The 24,212-nt window shown below is 49.4% G+C and overlaps 1 protein-coding gene across 2 annotated transcripts in view; it reads left to right on the top strand.

The window, feature by feature from the left end:
* Positions 1–20,770, top strand: part of SLC5A11 (solute carrier family 5 member 11) — a 47,705-nt gene extending 26,935 nt beyond the window's left edge. For both annotated transcript variants that reach the window (XM_003998755.5, XM_019820776.3), the window contains 8 exons: positions 3,403–3,608; positions 8,237–8,372; positions 14,793–14,900; positions 15,242–15,392; positions 17,354–17,522; positions 17,930–18,145; positions 18,791–18,962; positions 20,473–20,770. In XM_003998755.5, the coding sequence (XP_003998804.1) occupies positions 3,403–3,608; positions 8,237–8,372; positions 14,793–14,900; positions 15,242–15,392; positions 17,354–17,522; positions 17,930–18,145; positions 18,791–18,962; positions 20,473–20,678 (1,364 nt within the window). In that variant the 3' untranslated portion in view covers positions 20,679–20,770. The remainder of the gene's footprint in view (positions 1–3,402; positions 3,609–8,236; positions 8,373–14,792; positions 14,901–15,241; positions 15,393–17,353; positions 17,523–17,929; positions 18,146–18,790; positions 18,963–20,472) is intronic.
* The last annotated feature ends 3,442 nt before the right edge of the window (positions 20,771–24,212 follow it).

The raw sequence follows: 24,212 nt of genomic DNA, 5'->3' as shown, positions 1-24,212 counted from the left end.
ACTTATGGAAATTTACTGTTTTTTTTTTTCAAGTTTATCCATTTATTTTGAGAAAGAGAGAGAAAGCACCGGGGGGGGGGGGTGGGGGTGGGGGGGGGAGTGGGAAAGGGCAGAGAGAGAGAGAGGGAGAGAGAGAATCGCAAGCAGGCTCTGCACTGTCAGCACAGAGCCGACGCGGGGCTCCGACTCACGAACTGGGACATCATGACCTGAGCTGAAGTCGGACGCTTAACCAACTGAGCCACCCAGGCGCCCCGGAAGTTTACTGATTTTTAGGTAAAAATGAATAGTTCCTCCTATATTGAGAGGGAAAAATGATTAATAAATAAAAGGGACAGAGGGACAAAATTCTTCTTACAGAAGAATTCCAATTAATAAATGCAGACAGAGGGAGAGAAATAGAAAATCAACATGAGGGCACCACAATGATAATTGGAGACAAGAGTCAACGGTAAATGCTCAAGTTACCAGGGATTTTTGCATGATCTCAGTTACCACGTCCAAGATAGTCACTAATTACAAAGGAAAATAGTCGCTTTACAGTGGGGCAACCTGGCATGCACCATTGTAGGTAAGTGATCGCGGTCAATGTCGCCAGGAATAGGACATATTGATATGTAGCTGCTCATAGGGTGAGAGGGACATAACGGAGCCTCTGCCATGCTTACCAAAACCACATAACCTCAATGTTATTCAGGAATAAACATCAGACATCCGATGGAGAATCATTTTACAAGATTCCTAATCAGTTCCTCAAGAGTGTCAAAGTCACAAGAGATAAGGACTCAGGAATTGTCTAGGAACAGGGGTCGAGGAGATACGAGTTTTATCATAGCATTGTGCCTTTCTGCACACTTCAAATTGTGTTTATGTGTGGCTTTCGTCTTTTAAACAAAACTTTAAGGAAGTAATTATGGAATAATTGTTTCACAACATGAACAAAAATTGCTCATTAACTTTAACAAATGTTTTGGACCCTCATGAAGAAGAAAACTTCACTGGTATGCCGTATGTGAAGAGGAAATACAGGGGCACCTGGGTGGCTCAGCCGGTTAAGCGTCTGGCTTCAGCTCAGGTCATGATCTCATGGTTCATGAGTTTGAACCCTGAGTCAGACTCTGGACTGACAGCTCAAAGCCTGGAACCTGCTTGGGATTCTATGTCTCCCTCCCTCTCTGTCTCTCCCCAACTCTTGGTCTCTCTCAAAAATAAATAAAAAACTTTTGTTTTTTTTTTTTAAAGAGGAAATACAAATGAGTAACAAATACGTGAAGGACAATTGTCAGCTGTATTAGAAAAATGCTCGGTGTGGTCACTGTCATAAATACCAAACCTTTGAACCTCCCAGGGCTTCACGAGCTGCTTATGACAGGTTTCAGATGCAGAGAGACCCAAAATGTAGATCTTCCCAAGGTCTGTCATTCTTCGCAACACCTCTAGACCTTTCTCCACAAAAGTATGGGTTCTCAGTGGGGAAATTCCATTACTTAATCCATTACAGTCGGGCAGGAAAGAGATTACAGATCAGCCCTCTGTAATCTTCATCAATCTGCTTTATTAGATGTTCTCCCAAGAGATCTGCAGAGATTCACATGTTGAAAACTAACTGGCCATATACGTGTGGGTTAATTTCCGTGTCCTCAATTCCATCGCATTGGTCTGTGTGTCCCATTGGTCTGTGAGTCTTTTTATGCCAACACCATATGGTTTTGGTTCCTACAGCTTTATAATAAGCTTGAAATCAGGAAGCATGATGCCTCCCACCTTGTTCTCCTTTCTCAATGTTGCTTTGGGTATCTGGGTCTTTTGTGGCTCCATATGAATTTTAGGATGATTTTTTTTTTTCTATTTCTGTGAGGAAAGCCATTGGAATTTTGAAAGGGATTCCACTGATTTTGTAGATTTCAGGGCACCTGGCTGGCTCAGTTGTCAGAGAATGCGACTGTTGATCTCAGGCTCATGGGTTCAAGCTTCACGTTGGGCATAGAGCTTATTCAGAAAAGAAAAAGAATCTGTAGATCTCATTGGGGGGTGTGGACATGCTGATAATATTAATTCTTTTTTTTTTTTAATGTTTATTTTTACTTTTGAGACAGAGAGAGAGAGCATGAACGGGGGAGGGGCAGAGAGAGAGGGAGACACAGAATCCGAAGCAGCTCCAGGCTCTGAGCTGTCAGCACAGAGCCCGATGTGGGGCTTGAACCCATGAGCTGTGAGATCGTGACCTGAGCTGAAGTCAGACGCTTAACCGACTGAGCCACCCAGGCGCCCCTGATAATATTAATTCTTCTAATCCATGAACACAATATGTGCCCATTTATTTGTGTTTTCCTTAATTTCTTTCATCAGTGTGTTATAGTTTTCAGTGCACAGACACTTCATCTTCTTGGTTACGATTGTTCCTATTTTTTTTGTTTTTATCCTCTGTGATGCAATTGTAAACAGGGTTTTCTTAATTTCTCCTTTCAATCGTTTGTTAGTGTATAGAAACACAACTGATTTTTGTATGTTGGTTTTTGTATCTGCAACTTTACTGAATTCATTTAAAAAAATTTTTTTAATGTTTATTTTTCAGAGAGAGACAGCCCAAGTCTCTCTCAAAAAAAAAAAAAAGAAGAAAAAAGAACCTTACAATATTACACTCCCAAATCCTCTCTTCTGTCTTTTATTGTTGCCATACATTTACAGATGTTTTAAACCCCAATACAATGCTACAAGTTTTGCTTTAGACAGTCAGTTGCTTTTAGAGTGATTAAAAAGAAGAAAAAGGCTTTTTTTTTAAGCCATTTATATTAACCTTCATTTTAACTAACCCCATGTTGGGGTTACATTACTTAAAAATAAAATCTTAAAAATAAATAAATTATTATTACACTCACTGCTGGTTCTTACTGTTTAATGGAGCAACTATGTAAATTATTGAGTCACAATTTTTATGATTCAATGATTGTCTTCAGTATATCTGTTTCCTTTACAGTCTTATGTATTTTGTATTATGTGTTATTAATATTTTTTAATGTTTATTCATTTTTGAGGCAGTGGGGGGAGAGAGAGAGCACCAGGAGGGGAGGGGCAGGCAGAGAGGGAGACACAGAATCCAAAGCAGACTCCGGGCTCTTAGCTGTCAGCACAGAGCCGACGCAGGGTGAGATCATGACCTGAGCTGAGGGCAGACGCTTTACTGACTGAGCCACCCAGGCGCCCCTGATTATTAATATTTTGAGAAGCAATACATAATCACTACTGAAGGCATATAAAAAAAGTTAAGAACCTTGAAGGCGACTAACCTTCCTGAGTAGCTCTGCTCTAAGTAGGATTTCACCCATCTCCTACCATCCCCTTAACCGCTTGGTGTGGATTGCTCTGAGTTTCTGGACAATTTGCTATTCCTCTGAATTCTAGGTTTTGCTGCAGTCGGAGGGATGGAAGGCCTAAAGGAGAAGTACTTCTTGGCCCTGGCTAGCAACCGGAGTGAGAACAGCAGCTGCGGGCTGCCCCGAGATGACGCCTTCCATATTTTCAGAGACCCACTGACATCCGATCTCCCGTGGCCCGGGATCCTATTTGGAATGTCCATCCCGTCCCTCTGGTACTGGTGCACGGATCAGGTACAGACCAGCTGGCTGAGCGAGCGCCCTCCGGGAGGCTTCTTTCCTTGGGGGGCCGGAGACTCCGGTTTTTCTTCCCTCCATCTGCTCTTGTTTGCATTCCCCGCCCCCTTGCCCCCAAGCTCGACTACTTCCTTTCTACATCTGTGTGTTGTTTTACCTCTTGAGCTTGCTCATGTAGGGGCAAATCCAAAGCTACTAATATTTGCAAAGGGGAACTCTTTTCTTTCTGAGAGAGAGAAACAGAGGGTGCAAGTGCGCAAGGGGCAGAGAGAGAGAGGAGAGAAAATCACATGAGGGGCAGAGGGAGAAAGAGAGAGAAGTGGGGTAAGCAGGGCACAAGCTTACCCAAGGTGGGACTTGAACTCACAAACCGTGAGATCATGACCTGAGCCAAAGTCAGATGCTTAACAACTGAGCCACCCAGGTGCCCCTCTTTTTTTTTTTAAGTTTATTTATTTATTTTGAGAGAGAGAGAGCAGGAGCAGCGGTGGGGTAGAGAGAGAGAGAGAGAGAGAGAGAGAGAGAATCCCAAGCAGGCTCTGCACCATCAGTGCAGAGCTTGATGTGGGACTCAAAACCATGAACCGCGAGATCATGACCTGAGCTGAAACTGAGAGTTGGTCACTCAACTGACTGAGCCACCCAGGTGCCCACGAAGGGGAACTCTTAATACATCCTGCTAATGTCGGGAAAGATCCACTAAGCAAAACAGATGATATATTTCAAAAGGAGATTAAAATTGATAGTGGGCCTCATTTGCTCAACAAATACTCACTGGGTGTCCTCTGTGTACCAGGCACTTGGAAATCACGAGCAAACAAATCAGACAGGGCTCTCGCCTCTCCTGGAGCTCACCTTCTTCTAGTGGGGGGGTAGACAGACAATATATCTACTTAAGCAAATTGTGTGGAATATTTAAAGGTGATATATATCTTTTTTTTTTTAAAGCAGGGTAGGGAAACAGGAGTTGAGTGTGGGAGTGCAGTTTAAAATAGGGTGGTGGTATGGGTTCCTGGGTGGCTGAGTTGGTTAAGCATCCAACTTTGGTTCAGGTCATGATGTCACGGTTCGTGGGTTCAAGCCTCACATTGGGCTCTCTACTGTCAGCACAGAGCCTGCTTCCAATCCTCTGTCCCCTCTCTCTGACCTTCCCCCACTCACACTCTCTCAAATAAATACACATTTAAAAAATTAAAAATAAATTAAAATTTTATTTATTTAAAATTTTTTTTAATTAATTTATTTTTTTTAATTTGTTTTCAATGTTTATTTATTTTTGGGACAGAGAGACAGAGCATGAACGCGGGAGGGGCAGAGAGGGAGACACAGAATCGGAAACAGGCTCCAGGCTCTGAGCCATCAGCCCAGAGCCCGACGCGGGGCTCGAACTCACGGACCACGAGATCGTGACCTGGCCGAAGTCGGACGCTCAACCGACTGCGCCACCCAGGCGCCCCAATTTATTTTTGAGACAGAGACAGAGCATGAATGGGGGAGGGTCAGAGAGAGAGAGGGAGACACAGAATCTGAAACAGGCTCCAGGCTCTGAGCTGTCAGCACAGAACCCGACACAGGGCCTGAACTCACGAACCGCGAGATCATGACCTGAGCCAAAGTAGGACGCTCAACCGACTGAGCCACCCAGGCGCCCCTAAAAATTTATTTTTTAAATGTGTATTTTTGAGAGAGAGAGAGAGAGAGACCGTGATTGGGGAAGGGGCAGAGAGAGAGGGAGACACAGAATCCAAAGCAGGCTTCAGGCGCCCCATAAAAATAAATTAAAAATTTTTTAAAAGGGCAGTGGTGGAACATGCAACTCTTAATCTCAGGGTTGAGTTCATGCCCCACACTGGGTGTAGAGATTAAAAATATATATTAAAAAATAAATAAAATAGGGTGGCAAGAGGAGGTAGGACCAAGAAGTGACCCTTGGAAGTACAGGCTTCGAAGGAGAGGAGCAGGGCTCCCAGCGATAGGTGGGGAACAGAGTGTGCAGCAGAGGGAACAGCCAGTGCAAAGGAGAAACAAATAAGGTACAAGGCAGCACAGGATGCATAATAAGCCCTTGTGTTAACAGAGTGTGGATAGAATCAATGTTCACATTTCTTATATTTGCACAAAGGAGCCCGGATGCATGTAGGTAAAAGAAAGAAGAGGGCTCATGGGCAGGGAGACAGGGCAGTCACGCCAGGTTGGACGGAAGTTGTTTCCTGCTGTATACCTGTTCCTACTTTGTCAAGATTTAAGCCCCGTGAATCAAAATGCCTCTCCTGTTGAAGACCAGAGACCTGTGTGCCGTCTTGGCAGCCGTATTGCAGAGTCAGGGCTGATGGAAGTTTAACCAAAGTAACGATCATGGAATAGGGCCACGGAATGTATGCCGGTCAACACTGCAGGAAAAGGAGGCCGGGTCCCCCCACGGGCCGCGACTCCTCTGCGCCCGGGGCAGTGGTGGGCGCAGCGCACGTGTATGGCCCCTCTAAGAAGGAGCCCGTCCTTGGCAAATCTTCTCCCCCTCAGCCCATCTCAGGTAGAGGAGACCTTGGGACACAGTGCAGATCTAGGTTAACAGCATGAGCTTTGGACTTCACAGGCCTGGGAGCAGGTGGGTGGCTCTGTCGTTGAGCATCCGGTTTCGGCTCGGGGTGTGAGTTTCAGCCTCGCGTCCGGCTCTGCACTGACAGTGCTGAGCCTGCTTGGATCCCCCGTCCCCCTCCCTCTCTGCCCCTCCCCCACCTCAAAGATAAACATGAAAAAAAGCAAACTTACCAGGCCTGGAATTAAGTTCAGGGGGGGTAACCTTGGCATCCTAACATCTTGTTTCCTCATCTGTTAAGTGGGGTTACTAATGGTTACAGAAGAGGAAAGCATGAGGAATTTGGTCACAGTCCTTTTGTGGGAGAGACAGCTAATACACCATTAAAAACATTTATAGGTTTGCTATGGTTTATGTTACTATTTTTTTTTTAAGTAGGCTCCACGCCCAATGTGGGGCTTAAACTCATAATGTTGAGATGGAGAATCGCAAAGGGGAGCCTTGTGTGGCTCAGTTGGTTAAGTGTCTAGATTCAGCTCAGGTCATGATCTCACAAGCTTGTGGGTTCAAACCCCATGTCGGGCTCTGTGCGGATGGCTCAGAGCCTGGAGCCTGCTTTGGATTCTCTCTGCGCCTCTCTCTGCCCCTCCCCTACTCACGCTCTGTCTCTCTCCCTCAAATAAACGTTTAAAAAAAAAAAAAAAAAAGAATCACATGTTCTACCCACTGAGCCAGCCACACGCCCCTGTTAACTGCTCTTCACACAGTATGAATTTGTGCAAATATTTCCTTGAGATTCCTCACACCCTTCTTAGTTGGGATTCCAGCATGCACCCTTTGAAAGCCACCTCCAACCCACCTTGCATGGTTCAGGAGCCTGGGGATGTAGTCATAGGGGACTCTGTCTCCTTCCAAATGCCAGGCAGGGCAAGAGGGCCTAGAAACCCAAGCGCTCCTTGACGCTGCGACTCTGGTTTTGACCACACAGTATAGCTGCTGACCTAGATTCTGTAGAGTCTTCTGACTTGGTTCACTGTGCTGGTGCTGCCCTAGGGAACGCACAGCCCTCTGTCTAGGCTACTTTTAGAACAGGACATGGGTAAAGCAGCATTCACAATTCACAAAGAATGTTCCAGATCTTCCTGGGTAGAGACTGAGAAGGTAAGTAACAGTAGACAATTATAATGGCATTTAAACATTTCCTGATGCTGATCCAGGCCCTGATCTAACCATTCAGTGAATTAATTCCTTTTCATACCAGTCCTATGAACTGTGGTTCCATGACTTGGGCCTGGGGGTGTGCTCTGTCTCTCTCTCAAAAAAATTTTTTTTAATTAAAAAAAAAATTGTTTTTAGCATTTATTCATTGTTGAGAGACAGAGAGACAAAGCAAGAGTTGGGGGGGGGCAGAGAGGGAAGGAGACAGGAGACACAGAATCGGAAGTGGGCTCCAGGCTCCGAGCTGTCCACACAGAGCCCGACACAGGGCTCGAACTCACAAACCATGAGATCATGACCTGCGCTGAAGTCGGACACTTAACCGACTGAGCTACCCAGGCGCCCGTCTCTCAAAAATTTTTTAATGTTTATTTATTTTTGAGAGAGGGAGAGGCAGAGCATGAGTAGGGGAGGGGCAGAGAGGGAGAGGGAGACACAGAATGCGAAGTAGGCTCCAGGCTCTGAGCTGTCAGCACAGACCCGACACGGGGCTTGAACCACGAACCATGAGATCATGACCTGAGCTGAAGTCGGATACTTAGAGAAGTTCCGTGGGAAGTTGTAACTGGCCCACCTTGGATTTGTACTTGTCCTTAACTGAAAATGGTAGCCAGAGAAATAGAGTAACTCTGTGGAGAAATCTAATTGGCCAGCGGCAATCCCAGGATAAAGGAGTGGGGAGGGAACAGAATGGGATTCCTGGCTTCCCGAACTGTACGATGGGTATTGGAGATAGGGAAGCAATGTTTCCTCTGAGGGAAGCCAGGCAAACCAAGATCCTAAGTCCTTGACACGTACTCAGGAGCTGTGCACACTTAGTTTGCCGTTACAGAGAGCCACCTCAGCTCCCAACCACCCCACTGTTTTCCAGGTGATTGTTCAGCGGTCTCTGGCTGCCAAGAACCTGTCCCATGCCAAAGGAGGCTCTCTGATGGCTGCCTACCTGAAGGTGCTTCCTCTCTTCATGATGGTATTCCCTGGAATGGTCAGTCGTGTCCTCTTCCCAGGTGAGAAGACAGTGGGGAGTAGAGGCCATCTGTCTTTGAGTTTCAGGCCCTGTGACATGTTCTAAATGTGTGACTGCCATCCTAGAATGTGATTGGAGTCCCTGCAGAGTGATTTTGACTGAGGCATCTCCATCCGGACATTTGACTCTATACTGTTTCCCAACAGGGGTGCAACAGGAACGTCTAGTATATGTCCAATCGAGGGCTGACCCGTGTGTATTTTTTTGAAGCCACAAACTGAGCTAAGACCTCGTGGTTCCAGATGTCAGTTTCCTAAAGACTAATGTGAGAGTTCCTCTTAATGCTTTAGTGTTTCAGCTCCATTTGGTCATTTTGGCCCAGTGGCCAAATAACTTTGGGGGTATTTAACAAAAATCAGTGATATCATAGCCTCTAGAATATTTGCCTTAGACAAGTTTTTTCAGTCTGGTAAAGTGATGACATTTGCACTGTGTGGATAAACAGGACTGGGGGGAGGGTGTAATCGGGAGTCACTGTGATGTCAGGAACGGCTGATCTGTATGGAGGAAAGTTCCTCTTTTTCCATATCGGTGAGCTTTCTCTCATGCCCACCAAGGCTGTTAACTCAAAGGGGAGTGTAACCTAGAGTGCTTCCTCTTTGTGCTTTATCCTAAACGGTGCCACCTGGTAAAGAAAGGGTAGGATGGCCCAGAAATTTTGTCAGAATAATTTAGGACAGTAAGCATTAGGAGGAAAGTGTGGGGAGCTGTCCGTGGTGCTAGACGCTGGGCTCATGCTCCTGCAGTCCAGATGGCATGGAGAACCCAGAGTCACTGGGCCGGTGTCCAGGGAAAGTGCACAAGGCTTGGAAAAACCCTCCTGAGACTAAGAGCTGGAGTGACTTGATGGAAAATACACAGCTCTCGGGTAGGCTTAACATGTGCACAAGAATGCAGCTTTAAACAACCTACGTTCATCACGCCGAGTCTTAACCGAGAGTGCAGTGGTTATGAATATGGACTCTGATTTGAACGGTACAGCCAGAATCCTGGCTCTGCCACATACTAGCTGTGTGACCTTGGAAAGCCACTTGCCTCTGTTTCCTCACTCATAAAACGGGGATATTACTTCATGAGACGTAAAGCAGTTCTGGCACAAGTAAGCACTGTAGAAGTGTTTGCTCTTTTTTTTTTTTTTTTTTAATGTATTATCTCATTTACTCCTCAAAACAGCCTTAAGAGATAGGTACTGTTAGGGCTGTTTTCATTTACAGATGAGGAAATTGAAGCTCAGAGAAGTCAGTTCGTCTGCTCATTTATTTATTCTTCTGTGTATCCACCAAAGATCCTGAGAGCCAATGATCTGCCAGGCCTTATTCTAGAAGATGCTGGGGATCCATTAGTGAATAAGACAAACAGTATCTCTGCTGTTGTAGGGCTCACATTCTAGTGGTGGAGGAGAAAAAGATAATAAATATCCATTGATTGTGCCGACAGCTGTGAGTGACAGGCACAGGGAGATGTTGCAGGGAATGCTGGACAGTGGTTTCTTCTGACAAGCTTTCCAGGGATGTCCTCTGTGACAAGGAAGCCGTTGATCCACAAAGGGGCGCCTGGGTGGCTCAGTCGGTTAGGCGTCCAACTTTATCTCAGGTCGTGATCTCAAGGCTTGTGAGTTCAAGCCCCACGTTGGGCTCTGTACTGACAGCTCAGACCTGGAGTCTGCTTCGGATTCTGTGTCTCCCTCTCTCTCTGCCCCTCCCCTGCTCATACTCTGTCTCTCAAAACTAAACATTAAAAAAAAAAAAAAAGTTGATCCATATGGATGTTTTCAAAATACATTTCAGAGTGGAGCCAATAAGATTTTTTTTAAGTTTATTCATTTATTTTGAGAGAGAGAGAGAGAGAGAGAGAGAGAGAGAGAGAGAGAGAATCCCAAGCAGGTCCTGTGCTGTCAGCACAGAGCCTGATGCGAGGCTCAAACTCACCAACTGTGAGATCGTAACCAGAGCTGAAATCAAGAGTCCAGCATTTAACGACTGAGCCACCCAGGCACCCCGAGCTAATAAGATTAATGATGGGTTGGATGTGGGGGTTACGGAAGAGCAATCTAGACCCCTCCTAGGCTACGTGACTTGCCAGAAGTTACCTGGCTAGTGCTGGGTGAGCTGGGATTTGAACCTAGGTGCATCGGCCTTCAAAGCCCGACTCTTAATCATGTATCAAGTTTGTTTATTTTGAGAGAGAGAGCGTGCATGGCAGGGAAGGGGCAGAGAGATAGGGAAAGAGAGGATCTCAAGCAGACCCCGCATTGTCAGCACAGAGCCCAACGCGGGGCTTGAACTAATGAATCATGAGGTTTTGACCTGAGCAGAAACCAAGAATTGGACGCTCAACTGACCGAGCCAGCCAGGTGCCCCTCATGTTACTGTATCTTGCAGCAAATTGCACTTTAAGCTTTGGGTCGGTGTCTGGAAGACCAATCACAAGACCCTGACCATCACTGTTAACAGCCAGCCAATCAGCAATCACGATGCCATGTTCTTTGCCCCTAAGGACTTTGTAATGTAATGGATGAGTCTGGTACTCAGGAAAAAGCAAGCTAAAATATGAATCAAAACACTCTAGCATGTGGTACCAGCAGTAAGTGTGAAGAGAGAGTGAAGTAGGGTGGAGAGGGTGAGGTGGTCATAGTGTGTTTGAAGGCCTGGACAAGTGCTTCTCCAAGTGTGGTCCCCAGTCTAGCAGCATCAGTGTCGCCTTGGAACTTGTTAGAAATGCAGGCTTTCAGGGGCGCCTGGGTGGCTCAGTCAGTTAAGCATCTGACTCTTGATTTCGGCTCAGGTCATGATCCCAGAGTTGTGGGATCGAGCCCCCTCCACACTCAAGTGTGAAGCCTGTTTAATTCTCTCTCTCTCTCTCTCCCTCTCTGTCTCAGTCTGCCTCTCTCCCCAACCTGTGCTCTCTCTCTTTAAAAACAATGCAAATTTTCAGGCCCCATCCAAGACCTACTGAATCAGAATCTCTTGGAGTTGAAGCCCGGCAATCTGTTTTTAACAAGCCCTCCAGAAGACTGAGAAACCCTGGCCACTCTACTTACCTGTTCCTGTGTCTTCCCCCATGTCTGCCCTGCCAGGTGCCCCCTGAATCCTCAATTGGGTCCAGAAACCACCTAAAAGGATGCTGCAGTCCTGAGCTATCATGAGTCTGGACAACACTCTCTTCCGCTTATCCAAGTGAGAAATGGTGCAGACTTTGAAATGAACCCTAGTGGAAACTGAGAAGCAAAACCACCCTCAAAACCAATAAAACATGAATCTAGAAATGTACCCATGTACAAAGCCAGTGGTCCCACCTGAGCCCTGGAAATGGGAATGAGACCCACCCATGATGCTTCTAGCTGTATGATTTGGGGAAGCCTTTTCACCTCTCTGGGCCTCAATTTACTTGTCTTTAAAATAGGGGTAATAACCACATCTTCCCCATGGAGTTGTGAAGAATATAGAGAAGGTATATGTACTGTCTTTATCTGTAGCACCTGAGCCATAGTGAACCTCCGGTGAATGTTGGCATTCAGAAACAGGTTTTGTGTTATTCGGATCTGACATTGCCAGAAGCATCCTTACTGTCAGACATCAGAGGTTCTGACAGAAGAACCTGCCCCAGATCTGAATGGTTGATTAATTAACCTAAGGCATGTGGGTGGTTGTTACTGAATGTGGGTTAATGATCTGCCAGGCCGTTGGTTCCACATGTAACTTAGCTGAGCGAACTAATATCCTTATGGATTCTTTAAGCTGAACAGACAAGGACAATGGCCTTGTAAACTGTGTCTGTCACATTTCATGGTTGAAGGTTGCATGTCGAGAAGGATAAACAACATGAAGTTAACAACCAAAGGTTAAACTGTGTAGTTAATTAAATATCTCGGGGAGAGTCTTTCTCCTTCTAGATGTACCTTGAAGAGAGGGGTTTTGGACAAAAAGAAGCAAAGCCCATAGGATTTGAAGGTGAACAAGACCTTTGCCCGACTGGGAGGCTCCTTACGATGTTCTGGGCATGGGAATGACAGTACTTCCTTATCTTTTAAGACTTCTCAGAGGAGTCATAAAAAGCCAAGAACTTTGAACTCTCAAAATAATTTTTCTTAAGATGTTTTCAGCTCAAGACTTCTCATCAAATATCACTTTTGGTCTACAGTTTTAATTTTACGTAAGGATTGAACCAGAGTTTTGGGGGCATCTACTTCTATTCCGCAGCAATTGTATGATCGATTGTGGCCACAACACCCATTGGTGGATGTTAGTGGAGCAAAGGGTCCCGTATTTGAGAAGACAAATGACAGCGTGTGGAGAAATTTTATAGAGACCACTATGACTTTGGACTTCCCAGTGGATGAAAGGGCCAAGAGTATTTCCATTTCTGAGGTCTGATGTTACAAAAAGGAAGATACAACAATATTGCATCTAAAAAAAATTTTTTTTTTCATTTTTGAGAGAGACAGAGACAGAGTGTGAGCAGGGGAGGGGCAGAGAGAGAGGGAGGCACAGAATCTGAAACAGAGCTGTCAGCACAGAGCCCGACACGGGGCTTGAACCCACGAACCGCGAGATCATGACCTCAGCCGAGGTTGGAAGCTTAACCAGCTGAGCCACCCAGGTGCCCCATTTTGCATTTTAAAATCGTGGTCTCCTTTGACATTTATTAAATTAGCAGTTTTAATGCAGGTAAAAATATAGAATATATAAGCTCATCTGGTATACTGTCCAACATCTGCTTTTGAGGCCTCACCTAAATGGTTATCATGACACTGGAACTGCATTGGAATGGGCGGGGGGTGGGGGGGAAGTCGGCACAGGCCGTGGAGGGCTCCATGTTCACTTGTAAACTGAGGTTCGAGATGGGCTGAAAAGCAGTGTCACCCCTCAAAATGAGGAAAAAGGACTGAAGCCTTTGGATTGAGAATAGGGGGCCAGGAGTGATTCGTGGGAGCTAGTTTTCAGTCCATCTGACAGAGGAGACTTGAGAGATCACAAGTGGCCCAGCCAGGGTGACAGGTGTTGGGTAGACGTTGGCACGGTGGTGAGGAGCATTGGTCGGCTCAGATATCAGGAGCTGAGGAAGGCAGAAGGTGACAAGGTGACAGGAAAGATGTCATTCAGGTGCAGGTGCCAAACCATTGAGACCATACAGAGTTCTGAAGGCCCCAGTGGTCACGATTGAGCCTCAGATGAGGTGACTGGCTCATTAAAGATGGAAAACATACACTCTCTTGGTCTTCCTCCTCTGAAAAATTGGATTGGGAGTCAGGAGACCTGGGTTTCAGCTCTGCCTCTGACATGACCTAGGTGTTTATAATCAGGTCCCTCGCCCTGGTTCCTTATCTGTGAAATGGTTAAAGTAATCTCTGCCTTCCTCATATGGTTATGAAAAAGTAAACAGCAGTTCTGTGATAGCTAGCCCCGGCCCCATAAAAATTTATTGAGCACCTACTCAATGCCACACACTCTGTCCTCCGAGCCGGAGACCTAGGCTCGTCTTCTGGGATTGTTCATCCTTAGGCTAGGAAGACATAAAGAACTACAGATGCCAGGGGGCACCTGTGTGGCTCAGTCGGTTGAGTGTCTTGACTTCGGCTCAAGAGTTCGAGCCCCGCCTCGGGCTCTGTGCTGACAGCTCAGGGCCTGGAGCCTGCTTCAGATTCTGTGTCCTCCTCTCTCTCTCCGCCCCACCCCTGCTTGTGCTCTGTCTCTCTCTGTCTTTCAAAAATGAATAAACATTAAAAAAATTAAAAATAAAAAAGAAAGAACTACAGATGCCAGGAAGCCATGATGGATTTACACTAGAAAACTAGAATGCTGTCCAGGAGGGAAAAGACCTGATACAGAATTACAGGGAGAGGAGGAGAGACATTCAGCCAGCGTGGTCAGGTTGTTATGAGCCTACAGTGAGAAAAGCTATTGAGGAGATGGGTAAAGAGGGATTTAGAAAATAACTCGCCACGTGCCAGTCAATGGCATTCGCCTTTGCACCTCCGACAAATGGCAGGCAAGATGTGAAATGCTTGCGGCCCCTTTTGGGGGATCCGGGGATGCAGCCTGATGTAGGACACTGTGGAGAGAGTGGTCGCTAGGTGTATGTCAGCTTTATTTGGGTCACGGTAATAACAGCTGCAATGTATCCAGCCCTTCCTGGGTATCAGACTGTGTTAAGCGCATGACGTATGTCATCTCGGCCAACCCCCGCTACGATCGTTATGTGACCGTTCCAGTTTTGCAGCGATGGCAAGGTTAAACAAGAAGGTCGTGGTGTACAGAGTCCAGGCTCCTTTATTTCATTGAGCTATGCTGGTATATGCAATAACCCTGGCTCCTGGTGCCGGCCTGCGTCAGTCGGGCCGTGTTTTGGCAAGGCCTGGGCTCAGAGGCTCTGCTCACTCCGGGCCTCGTTTCTTCCACAGATCAAGTGGCTTGTGCGGACCCAGACACCTGCCTGAAGGTCTGCAGCAATCCCTCTGGCTGCTCAGACATCGCGTACCCCAAACTTGTGCTGGAGCTCCTGCCCACAGGTAATGTCCCCTCTCCCCTAAGTGCAGTCCCCTGGAGCGTCCAGAAAGGAGGGCCTCGGCTGAGCCCTGACCTGAAGGAGGGACAAGATGGGAGGGCCGTGGGAGGGACCGAGCCACAGAGCCCCCGAATAAAACCCAGGCCCTGGCTCTGCAGGGGTCTCCGCCTGACTCCCCACAACCAACCCCAGTCCCTCCTCATGGTCCCCTGAGTTCTGCCTCCTCCTAGGGGCACCGACTGGGATCAGCTGGTGCTACAGGCCTGGGGTCCTGGGGTCATGAGTGGAGGTAACAGCCGGTAGTAGGAGAAACCTGAGGCCCATAGACCTCCCTTTTGCCCCCAGGGCTCCGTGGGCTCATGATGGCCGTGATGGTGGCGGCGCTCATGTCCTCCCTCACCTCCATCTTTAACAGTGCCAGCACCATCTTCACCATGGACCTCTGGAATTGCATCCGGCCCCGGGCGTCCGAGAGGGAGCTCATGATTGTCGGCAGGTAAGGCCGTACCGAGCAGGGCTGGGGGAGGGCAGTGAAAAGTCCCACATACCCAGGGAGGAGAAGGCTGAGCCCACCCAGAGGCCACGCCCCACCAGCCACTCATCCTGGAGGCTCAGCCTCCTCTGATGGCAAAGGGGAGGTTCCTTAGGACTCTGTGTGCAGAGAAGTCACTCATCCAAGAGACGTTCCCTGAGCACCTACTATGTGCCAGGTGGCCAGGCGCACAGCAGTGCAAAGCAAAGATTTAGTTCTTGCTTTCACAAAACTAAAGAGAAGAGAAGAGAATTACAGAGAAAGGATAATTAAAAAGCAAATTACAGAGTGCCTGAGTGGCTCAGATGGTTAAGTGTGCAACTCTTGATTTTGGCTCAGGTCAAGATCTCATGGTTTGTGGGATCAACCCCCACATTGGGTTCTGTGCTGATGGCATGGAGCCTGCTTGGGATTCTCTCTCTCCCTCTTGTCTCTGCCCCTCCCCTGCTCGTGTGTTCTCTCAAAATAAATGAATAAACTTTTTTTTAATTAAAAAAAATAAAAGGAAATTACAACCCCAATGAGTGCTATGATCAGGAGCCAGGAGATGTAAAAATTCAGAGGAGGAGTCCCCAGCCTGGACTGGGTAGGACCCCAAAGCCTGGTAAAAGGGAGATGGGGTTCTGGGGACTCAGGAAGGCTTTCCTTAAAAAAATTTTTTTTAATGTTTATTTTTGAGAGAGAGAGAGGCAGAGAGAGACAGAACGTGAGCGGGGGAGGAGCGGAGAGAGGGAGACACAGAATCCGAAGCAGGTTCCAGGCTCTGTGCTGTCAGCACAGAGCCCGACGCGGGGCTCAGGCTCACAAACTGTGAGATCATGATCTGAGCGGAAGTCAGACACTCTACCCACTGAGCTACCCAGGCACCCCCTCAGGGAAGGCTTTTCTATCAAGGCTTTTTGCAAGGTGCTGAAGTCTAGTGGGGGGGAACGAAAGTGACCAAAATGAGTGGTATGCAAATTTTATGTAAAATACATGCTAATAAGGCATCTTGGAGCCCGGAGGGCTGTCTCAGTCTTGGGTTAGTGAAAGCATTCTTAGGTCAGACACAGACAGCATAACCCAGAAAAGAAAAAATAATTGTAATACATTAGACTTCATCAAAAGCTAAAAGTTTTTCACTTCAAAGGGCACCATCAAGGCAATGAGAAGAGACGCCACAGATGAGGAGAAAATATTTGCAAGCCATGTAGCTGACAAAGGATCTGCGATCTAGATCAATCTCCAAAATGAGACTGTACCCCTAGAAAGCTACACACCCCCTAGAATGGCTGTAATCAAAAAGGCAAGGAGGCTCAGTTGGTCGAGCGTCCGACTTCAGCTCAGGTCGTGATCTGTGGGTTTGAGGCCCACATCGGGCTCTCTGCTGTCAGTGCAAAGCCCGCTTCAGATCCTCTGTCTCCCTCTGTGCCCCTCTTCCACTTGCGCACGTGCGCACACGCGCTGTCTCAAAAATAAATAAACGTTAAAAAAAGACACGGAGGTAGAGAAATAGCAACTTTCATAGCACTACAGGTAGGAATGTAAAACGGTCCAACTGTTTAAAACTGTTTGGCGGGGTTTTTTTTTTTTAATGTTAGTTTATTTTTGAGGGAGACAGTGTGAGCAGGGGAGGCGCAGAGAGAGAGGAGGCTCTGAAGTGGGCTCTGTGCTGACAGCAGAAAACCCGAGGTGGGGCTCGAACTCACGAGCTGTGAGATCATGACCTGAGCCGAAGTGGGATGTTCGACCGACTGAGCCACCCGGGCGCCCCAGCAGTGGATGCTCTGAATCTTGATTGTGTTACCCGAAGTTCTGGGATTGTACACTTGCGATGGGTGAATCTTATGGTGTGAAAATTCTACCCCAATAGAGCTGTTAACAAGAGACAGCAGTAAGCATCCCGGGAGGCATACTAACCAGGGTCTCTCTCGGCCTGCTGTCAGGGTGTTTGTGTTGTTGTTGGTGCTGATCTCCATCCTCTGGATCCCCGTGGTTCAGGCCAGCCAGGGGGGCCAGCTCTTCATTTACATCCAGTCCATCAGCTCCTACCTGCAGCCGCCAGTGGCTGTGGTCTTCATCATGGGATGTTTCTGGAAGCGGACCAATGAAAAGGTAGCTCTGGACGAGTCTCCACCACGCGAGAAGCTAGCGCCGCCCCGTGAGGGCATGGGTGGCGTTTCCGGGGACGCGTTTCTGTGGAGGGAGGCATGGGGAGGGTGCCACCCGGCCTTTGCAAAGCAGCGATGGGGGTTCTGTGTTGATGCATTCCGTCATTAAACGGGGGAGCCGAGTTAACAAGGAGTGAATTATGCATAAATGATTAGTCACGTGTGAAAGATAAACAGCTGAGTAACTTGCAGTCCTTTCAAATCACTGACGTGTGCATTGACCGTCCCTAGAGAGCCAAGCTCTTGAGGACGGCTTGTCAAGGTCAAGGTCGAGGTCGAGGTCCGCAGAGGCCCAGGCCGGCCGCCCCTTAACCTTGGACGTCTCTAAGATGGCCTTGCTCTGATTTACAGGGTGCTTTCTCAGGTCTGATCTTGGGCCTTCTCCTAGGCTTGATTCGGCTGGCCTTGGACTTCGTTTACACGCAGCCTCGGTGTGACCAGCCAGATGACCGCCCCGCCGTGGTGAAGCATGTCCACTACCTCTACTTCTCCATGATTCTGTCCGCGGTTACTCTGATCACGGTGTCCGTTGTGAGCTGGTTCACGGAGCCACCCTCCAAGGAAATGGTACATTTGGGTTTGGTACTGTGTAACCACGGAGACCCTGTGCCGTGAGCAGACGGACCCACGCTGGCCCTAACAAAGAGGGTTCGATTGTTCAAAAAGCTGGGACATCCAGGGTTAGGCTTGAGGGATGGCCTGATTCAGGGCTGAGGATCATCAGAATGCATCCTTATTTCTGCCTCTATTTTCAGGCACCACAGGGGCCTGCCAGCTTCTAAGGCTTTTATCTTCTCTTATATTCATTAAGCAATAGCAGAAACATGTTCGTCCCAGCATTTCTGGCAAAGCTCCCGATTCCCATCGATGGAGTCGGCTCGACACATGTATCTGCGAACCAATTCAGTCCCTGTAGCTAGAGAAATATACGTGCTGAGTGGCTCACGGGCGGGTCCCCCCAGATTCCCGGGCTGGGGTTAAGCTCTGGGGGTTGGAATGAGGGAGGGGTGGGGGGAGGTCCCAACAGAACTGAGGCTGCTGAAATAACCTGGGGGAATCGTGGGGGGAATGCCCACTGCTTCTGAAGAGTGCAGGGAGTGGAGCTCGTGGTAGGTGCAGTGACAGGGCCAGGCCGGGGACATTCTCAGACATGAAGCTGAACGCGGGGTCGAGCAGGGGACCCCAATCTTCTAATCCATCGCTGCTCCTTAGGTAAGCCGCCTGACCTGGTTTACTCGTCATGACCCCATGGTCCAGAAGGAACAGCCACTCCCACCAGCAACTCCCCTGCCTCTTCCGGTCTCTCAGAATGGGACCCCTGAGACCAGCATCACCACCATCCAGTTGGAGATGATTCAAGAAAACGTATCCAAACCCCACAGCTGTGAGTGGTCTCTCCTCAGTTACAGTTGAAGCCCAAGAAGAATTCTCTGTTTCAGGGGGGAGTTTTTCTACCAAATCATAAGCCAGAGAAGGGGCAGAATTGAAATTTTAGCATCGCCTGACTCCCAATGTCCAGCCTTGCAAGTGGGTTCTTCAGTAACTTTCTTTCTTTCCTTTAGTTAGTTAATGTTTAAAAAAAAAAATGTTTTTTAATGTTTATTTTTGAAGGAGAGAGAGACAGAGTGTGAGTGGGGGAGGGGCAGAGAGAGAGACAGACACACACACAGAATCTGAAGCAGGCTCTAGGTTCTGAGCTGTCAGCACAGAGCCCGATGCAAAGCTTGAACCCATGAACCGTGAGATCATGACCTGAGCTGAAGTCAGATGCTCAACCGAGCCACCCAGGCGCCCCTATTTAATGTTTATTTTTGAGAGAGAGAGACAGAGCACAAGCTGGGGAGGGGCAGAGAAAGAGGGAGACACAGAATCTGAAGCAGGCTCTGAGCTGTCAGCACAGAGCCCAATGCAAAAGCTCAAATCCGCAAACTAAGATCATAACCTGAGCTGAAGTTGGATGCTTAGCCGACTGAGCCACCCAGGTGCCCCTAAGTTTATTTATTTTGAGAAAGAGAGAGAGAATGAATGGGGGGAGGCTCAGAGAGAGAGAGTGAGAGAAGGAATCCCAGGCAGCCTCTGCACCATCAGCATGGAGCCTGATGCAGGGCTCAAACTCACACACCACGAGATTGTGTCCTGAGCTGAAACCAAAAGTCAAACACTTAACCCACTGAGCTCCCCAGGTGCCCCTCAGTAGCTTTCATCAGATACCTCGCTGGGAAGCAATAGCAGCAAGCACTTGCTGAGCGCCTGCTAGAACATGGCTCACCTAATCCTCTCGAAATCCCACAAGGTAGGCTGGAATACTACTGGCATTCTCTAAATTACTCGTTCCAAACTGGCAGCTTGCAGACATTCTGTGGTTTAGCCCACCTGCCATTGTAATGAAATGTGACTTAACGTTTAAAAATCGGGAGATTGCATGTAAAATTCCAGATATCTGTCTTCTCTTGGAAAATGGGGAGATTGTAACAACACTGGGCCCACGTGTCTGCACGACTGACATCTGGAGCTTGTAAAGCAGGCTCCTTAAGACCTGGGATGTGCCCTTCAATTAGCCAAAGTCCCCACCAGCCCCTATTGCCTCCATGACCCTGAGGCTGTGGGCTGTTGTTCATCATCACGCGTGGCCCTGTATATATATATATATATATATATATATATATATACACACACACATACATGCACACACATGCATACACACTGTGGCTATGTGTCCACATCAGCCTAACAGGGGAAACTCAAGTATAGATCCAGGAGGCCGTGCATTTCAAGAGACACGAGAGATACACCAAGTATTTGTTACTATGTGCGGAACACATCTGGTTGGTCCCCTTGGTGTCTTCTCCCGGACGCACAGCCCATCCTTATGACCTTCCTTTGGGTTCTTCTAGGTGACACGACCCCAGAGCAGTCCAGAGTGGTACGGGCCATCCTGTGGCTCTGTGGGATGGAGAGCCGGGGCAAGGAGGAGCCCCCCAGCAAAGTGGAACCTGCCATCGTCTCCTTGGAAGAAAACCCCTCCGTGAAAACCCTTCTGGACATCAACCTCATCGTGTGTATTAGCTGTGCCATCTTTGTCTGGGGCTACTTTGCTTAACGTGGGGTGAACCCAGGGTTCCGAGCTCTCAGTTTATTTTCCGTGCCATTTTTGTAATGAGAGAAGATAAGTAATAAAGCTTTGTTTGTTTACCACGAGGCTTCATGGACGTTCCTCCGGGGCATTTCCAACATGACACCGAGCTCTTTTCTTCTTCTTCTTCTTTTTCTAGTTTATTCATTTTTGAGAGAGAGCAAGCAAGGGAGGGGCAGAGAGAGAGGGAGAGAGAGAGAATCCCAAGCAGGCTCCACACTGTCAGCATGAGCCAGATGCAGGGCTCGAACCCACGAAGCTGGGGAGATGGTACCCGAGCTGAAATCCAGGGTGAGGCACCTCTTCTTCAAAGGCAATGGAGGTTGGGTGCCTGGGTTGCTGTCGGTTAAGTGTCTGTTGATTTCGGCTCAGGTCACAATCTCATGGTTTTGTGGGTTCGATCCCCGCAGTGGGCATTGGGCTGTTGCTGACAGTGTGGAGCCTGCTTGGAATTCTCTCTCTCCCGCTCTCTGCCCCTCCCTTTCTTGCTCTCTCTCAAAAACAAACTTAAAAAAAAAAAAAAAGCAATGGCAGTTCGAATCTGGGGGGAAAAAGAAGTGTAAACGGTTCCTTTTCTCAAAGGGCTGTTCACTCTTCTTACCTGTCGTGGAACACCAAGAACGACATTCAGAGGGATAAAGAAGCCAGGAGACCCCCAAGGCCTCCCAGCCCAGCAGCTGCCACGCTGGCCCGGCCGAGCGCCAACGCTTAACTTTCTCCCTCTCCCTTCGACGTGCGGGGACCGGGACCTGCGTCCCACCGCTTGCATTCCACGCTGGTGGGCTTTGGGGGAAGCAGCGGCCGGTCCCCAGCGCTCTCTCACTGCAGGGCTGCTCCTCCCTGAGATCCCCGGGAAGTGGGCCAGGCGGCGCCCTGGAATCTTGTGCTTGAAGAAAATCGGGGAACTGCGCGCCCTTTCCAAGCACTGGCGGAGACTTTTCTCTGCTTCGTCGTCCACGTGCTGCTTCCCCTCAAACAAGCGGCCAGAAGGATAGACAAGTCTGTCCACAGCGAATCTCTGCTGGCCCAGGGGCAAAGCCACCGTGTCCCGGGCTGGGTCGGCCATCCTCACGTCTGTGTTCTGGGCCCTCGTGGGGTCTGATGGGATCTCCGGTCCGGGCTGTTGGCCCCACGCACGGCTTAGAGGGAGGGCAGACCGCCAGAGCTAGCCGGGAGCCCACCTCTGGGGCGGCCCGGCGCCATGAGCGAGGATTCCAGTCCCGGGACAGGGGGCTGGCGGGGTGGATGGGAACCATGTGCCGGCGTGACAGGGCTGGGGAACAGGAGTCTCACAGGGGACCCCGGTTTCCACACTTGAGAGGAACATGGACAGGAAACCGGGGGCCGAGGAGCCATTGGCTCAGTTGCTCAGTGTGCTTCCCTCAGTACCTGGGGGCAGCCTTGTCAGAGGCCGGGCCTTGCCACGCTGATCCGTGGGCGGAGGCACACCCCAAACTTTGCGGGGAGCCCCGCCCCAGCGTGTTGCTGGCAAGAGCCTGAGACGACGTCCGAGGCGAGTGGGCTCCAGGAGGGCCGAACATCCCTCTCCAGGCGGGGAGGGGGAGCCCGGCAGGCCCCGCTGGGGTCCTGAGCTCCCCCGCGCTGCCCCTCCGCCAGGCCCCAGAGATCTCTGCTGCTGCTGGTCGGGGTCGGAGCTGCGTTTCGAGCAGGCCACGGCCATCTCCCCCGGATCACTGCCACAGCCTCCCCACTGGCCTTCCTGCCTCTCGTCTCGCTCACCGTCCACCCACAGGCAGAGAGAGCGGATCTGATCAAGCCACTGTTCTGCATAGGTCCCTTCGGTGACTTTCCCAGGCTCGCGGGATGAAGTCCACATTCCCTGGTGGGAATAACCCCTGATGGCCAGGCCTCTCTGCGGCTTCGACTCTGACCCTCTCCCCTCGCAGGCTGAGTCCACGTCACTCTCGGGGTTTCCCACCTCTGGGCCAAGCACAGGGCTGGTGCACAGTGGGTCCCGGAAGTCCGGTTATATCTGTCTGCTCTTCCCTCCACCTTACCTACCCCTCCTTCTGCCTAACTCCTATTCTAGTGTCTGCTTGAACACCACTTCCTCTGGGAAGCCTTCTGGGATCATCCCACTCAGGCCCATTAGGGCATGTGCCTTCAAAGCAGGTATCACACGTCATCATCGGTTCCTTAACTGTCTTCCCAACTGGAGTGAAAGTTCCACAAGGGTAAAGTCTGTCACACGGACACCTAGCACAGTGCCTGGCGAATGCACAGATGGAGGGCCTCCGGGACGCAGATGTCATCCGGCTCCTGGTCTCACGTCCACCGGCCGCAGCCCTGCCCCGGCCTGACTGCCCACCCCTGCCCGGGGACCAGGAAGGAATACCCACTAGCCCTGCACAGGTTCAGCCCCCAAGGTCTGAGCTTGTGCAGGGGACCAAATGGCCAGTCCAGTCACCTGTGCAACCTCGACCACAGACCACGAAGGGTCTGCAGGGCCGCCCTTTGGATTGGCGCTCACTTTCGGGACGGTTGGTCGGCAAATGGGGCCACCTCTGCCTCCCTAAGGATGTGTTCTTCTGTCCGCTGGCCCCCCTTCCTGCCACCTCCACCTAAATCTGGGCCTGAATCAGCTCTTCTCCTGGGGTCCCCTGCCAAGCAGTCTTGCCCCTGCTCTAGTCCATTCCCTGCGGTCACAGCTGCAGGGGTCTAAACTACAAACCGCAGGGACTGCCACCCCCCTTTGCCCCCACCATGGCTCCCTCAACGGCTCCCAACTGCCCTGGACAACTGGACGAGGCCCTTCGTGCTCCAGCTCCTCCTCACCTCTCAGCCTGGCTCCCTGCCTCTGAGGCATCTGCTTCACCAGCTGTCCTTCCGTCTGCAGGGCCGCCTCCGCACCCTGCTGTGTGTCCTGGGTTCGTGTGTCAGTTTTCCCGGCAGCCAGGGCCATGCTTGTGTGGCTCAGGTTGGGTCCCCAGGGTCTGGGCCAGCACATGGAAGAGCGAGCCCTCAGTATTTACTTGGAGGACACCCAGCAATTATCTAGAAGACCAGGCTTCAATTCTGAGGGTCCTTGTGTGAACATACAAATGTGGGGTCCCTATCATGAACTGACATGCAAACAATTTTTTGGTCGTTCAAATGTAATTTATTGATGTGCATAAAGACTCCATTCAGATACAAGTAGAGAGGGTGAAAACAGAACGCTGATGACTTTTTTTTGGTTCTCTCAAAAGAATATTTGGTTCGAATGTTGCCCCACATGTGTCATTTGTGATGACGTTCTCGTGTGTGTGGTGTAGACCCTAAGGTGACCCTCGACGATCCCCACCTCCTGGTGTTCGTGCCCTTGTATAGTCTCTCCCCTTGATGGCGGACAGACCCACAACCGTCTACTGACCAGTTGAACACGGCAGAGGTGACGGGATGTCAGTCGGTGGTTACATCACATCACATAAGACCGTCTTGCCAGCAGATGCATCCTGGAGACTGTCTTTGCTGACCTGATGCACTAGCGGCCACACTGGG

This window comes from Felis catus, chromosome E3 (assembly GCF_018350175.1).
Source record: "Felis catus isolate Fca126 chromosome E3, F.catus_Fca126_mat1.0, whole genome shotgun sequence".
Lineage (NCBI taxonomy): Eukaryota > Metazoa > Chordata > Mammalia > Carnivora > Felidae > Felis > Felis catus.
The sequence above is the reverse complement of the archived record's forward strand: the minus strand, read 5'-3'. Positions and strand labels throughout refer to the sequence as shown.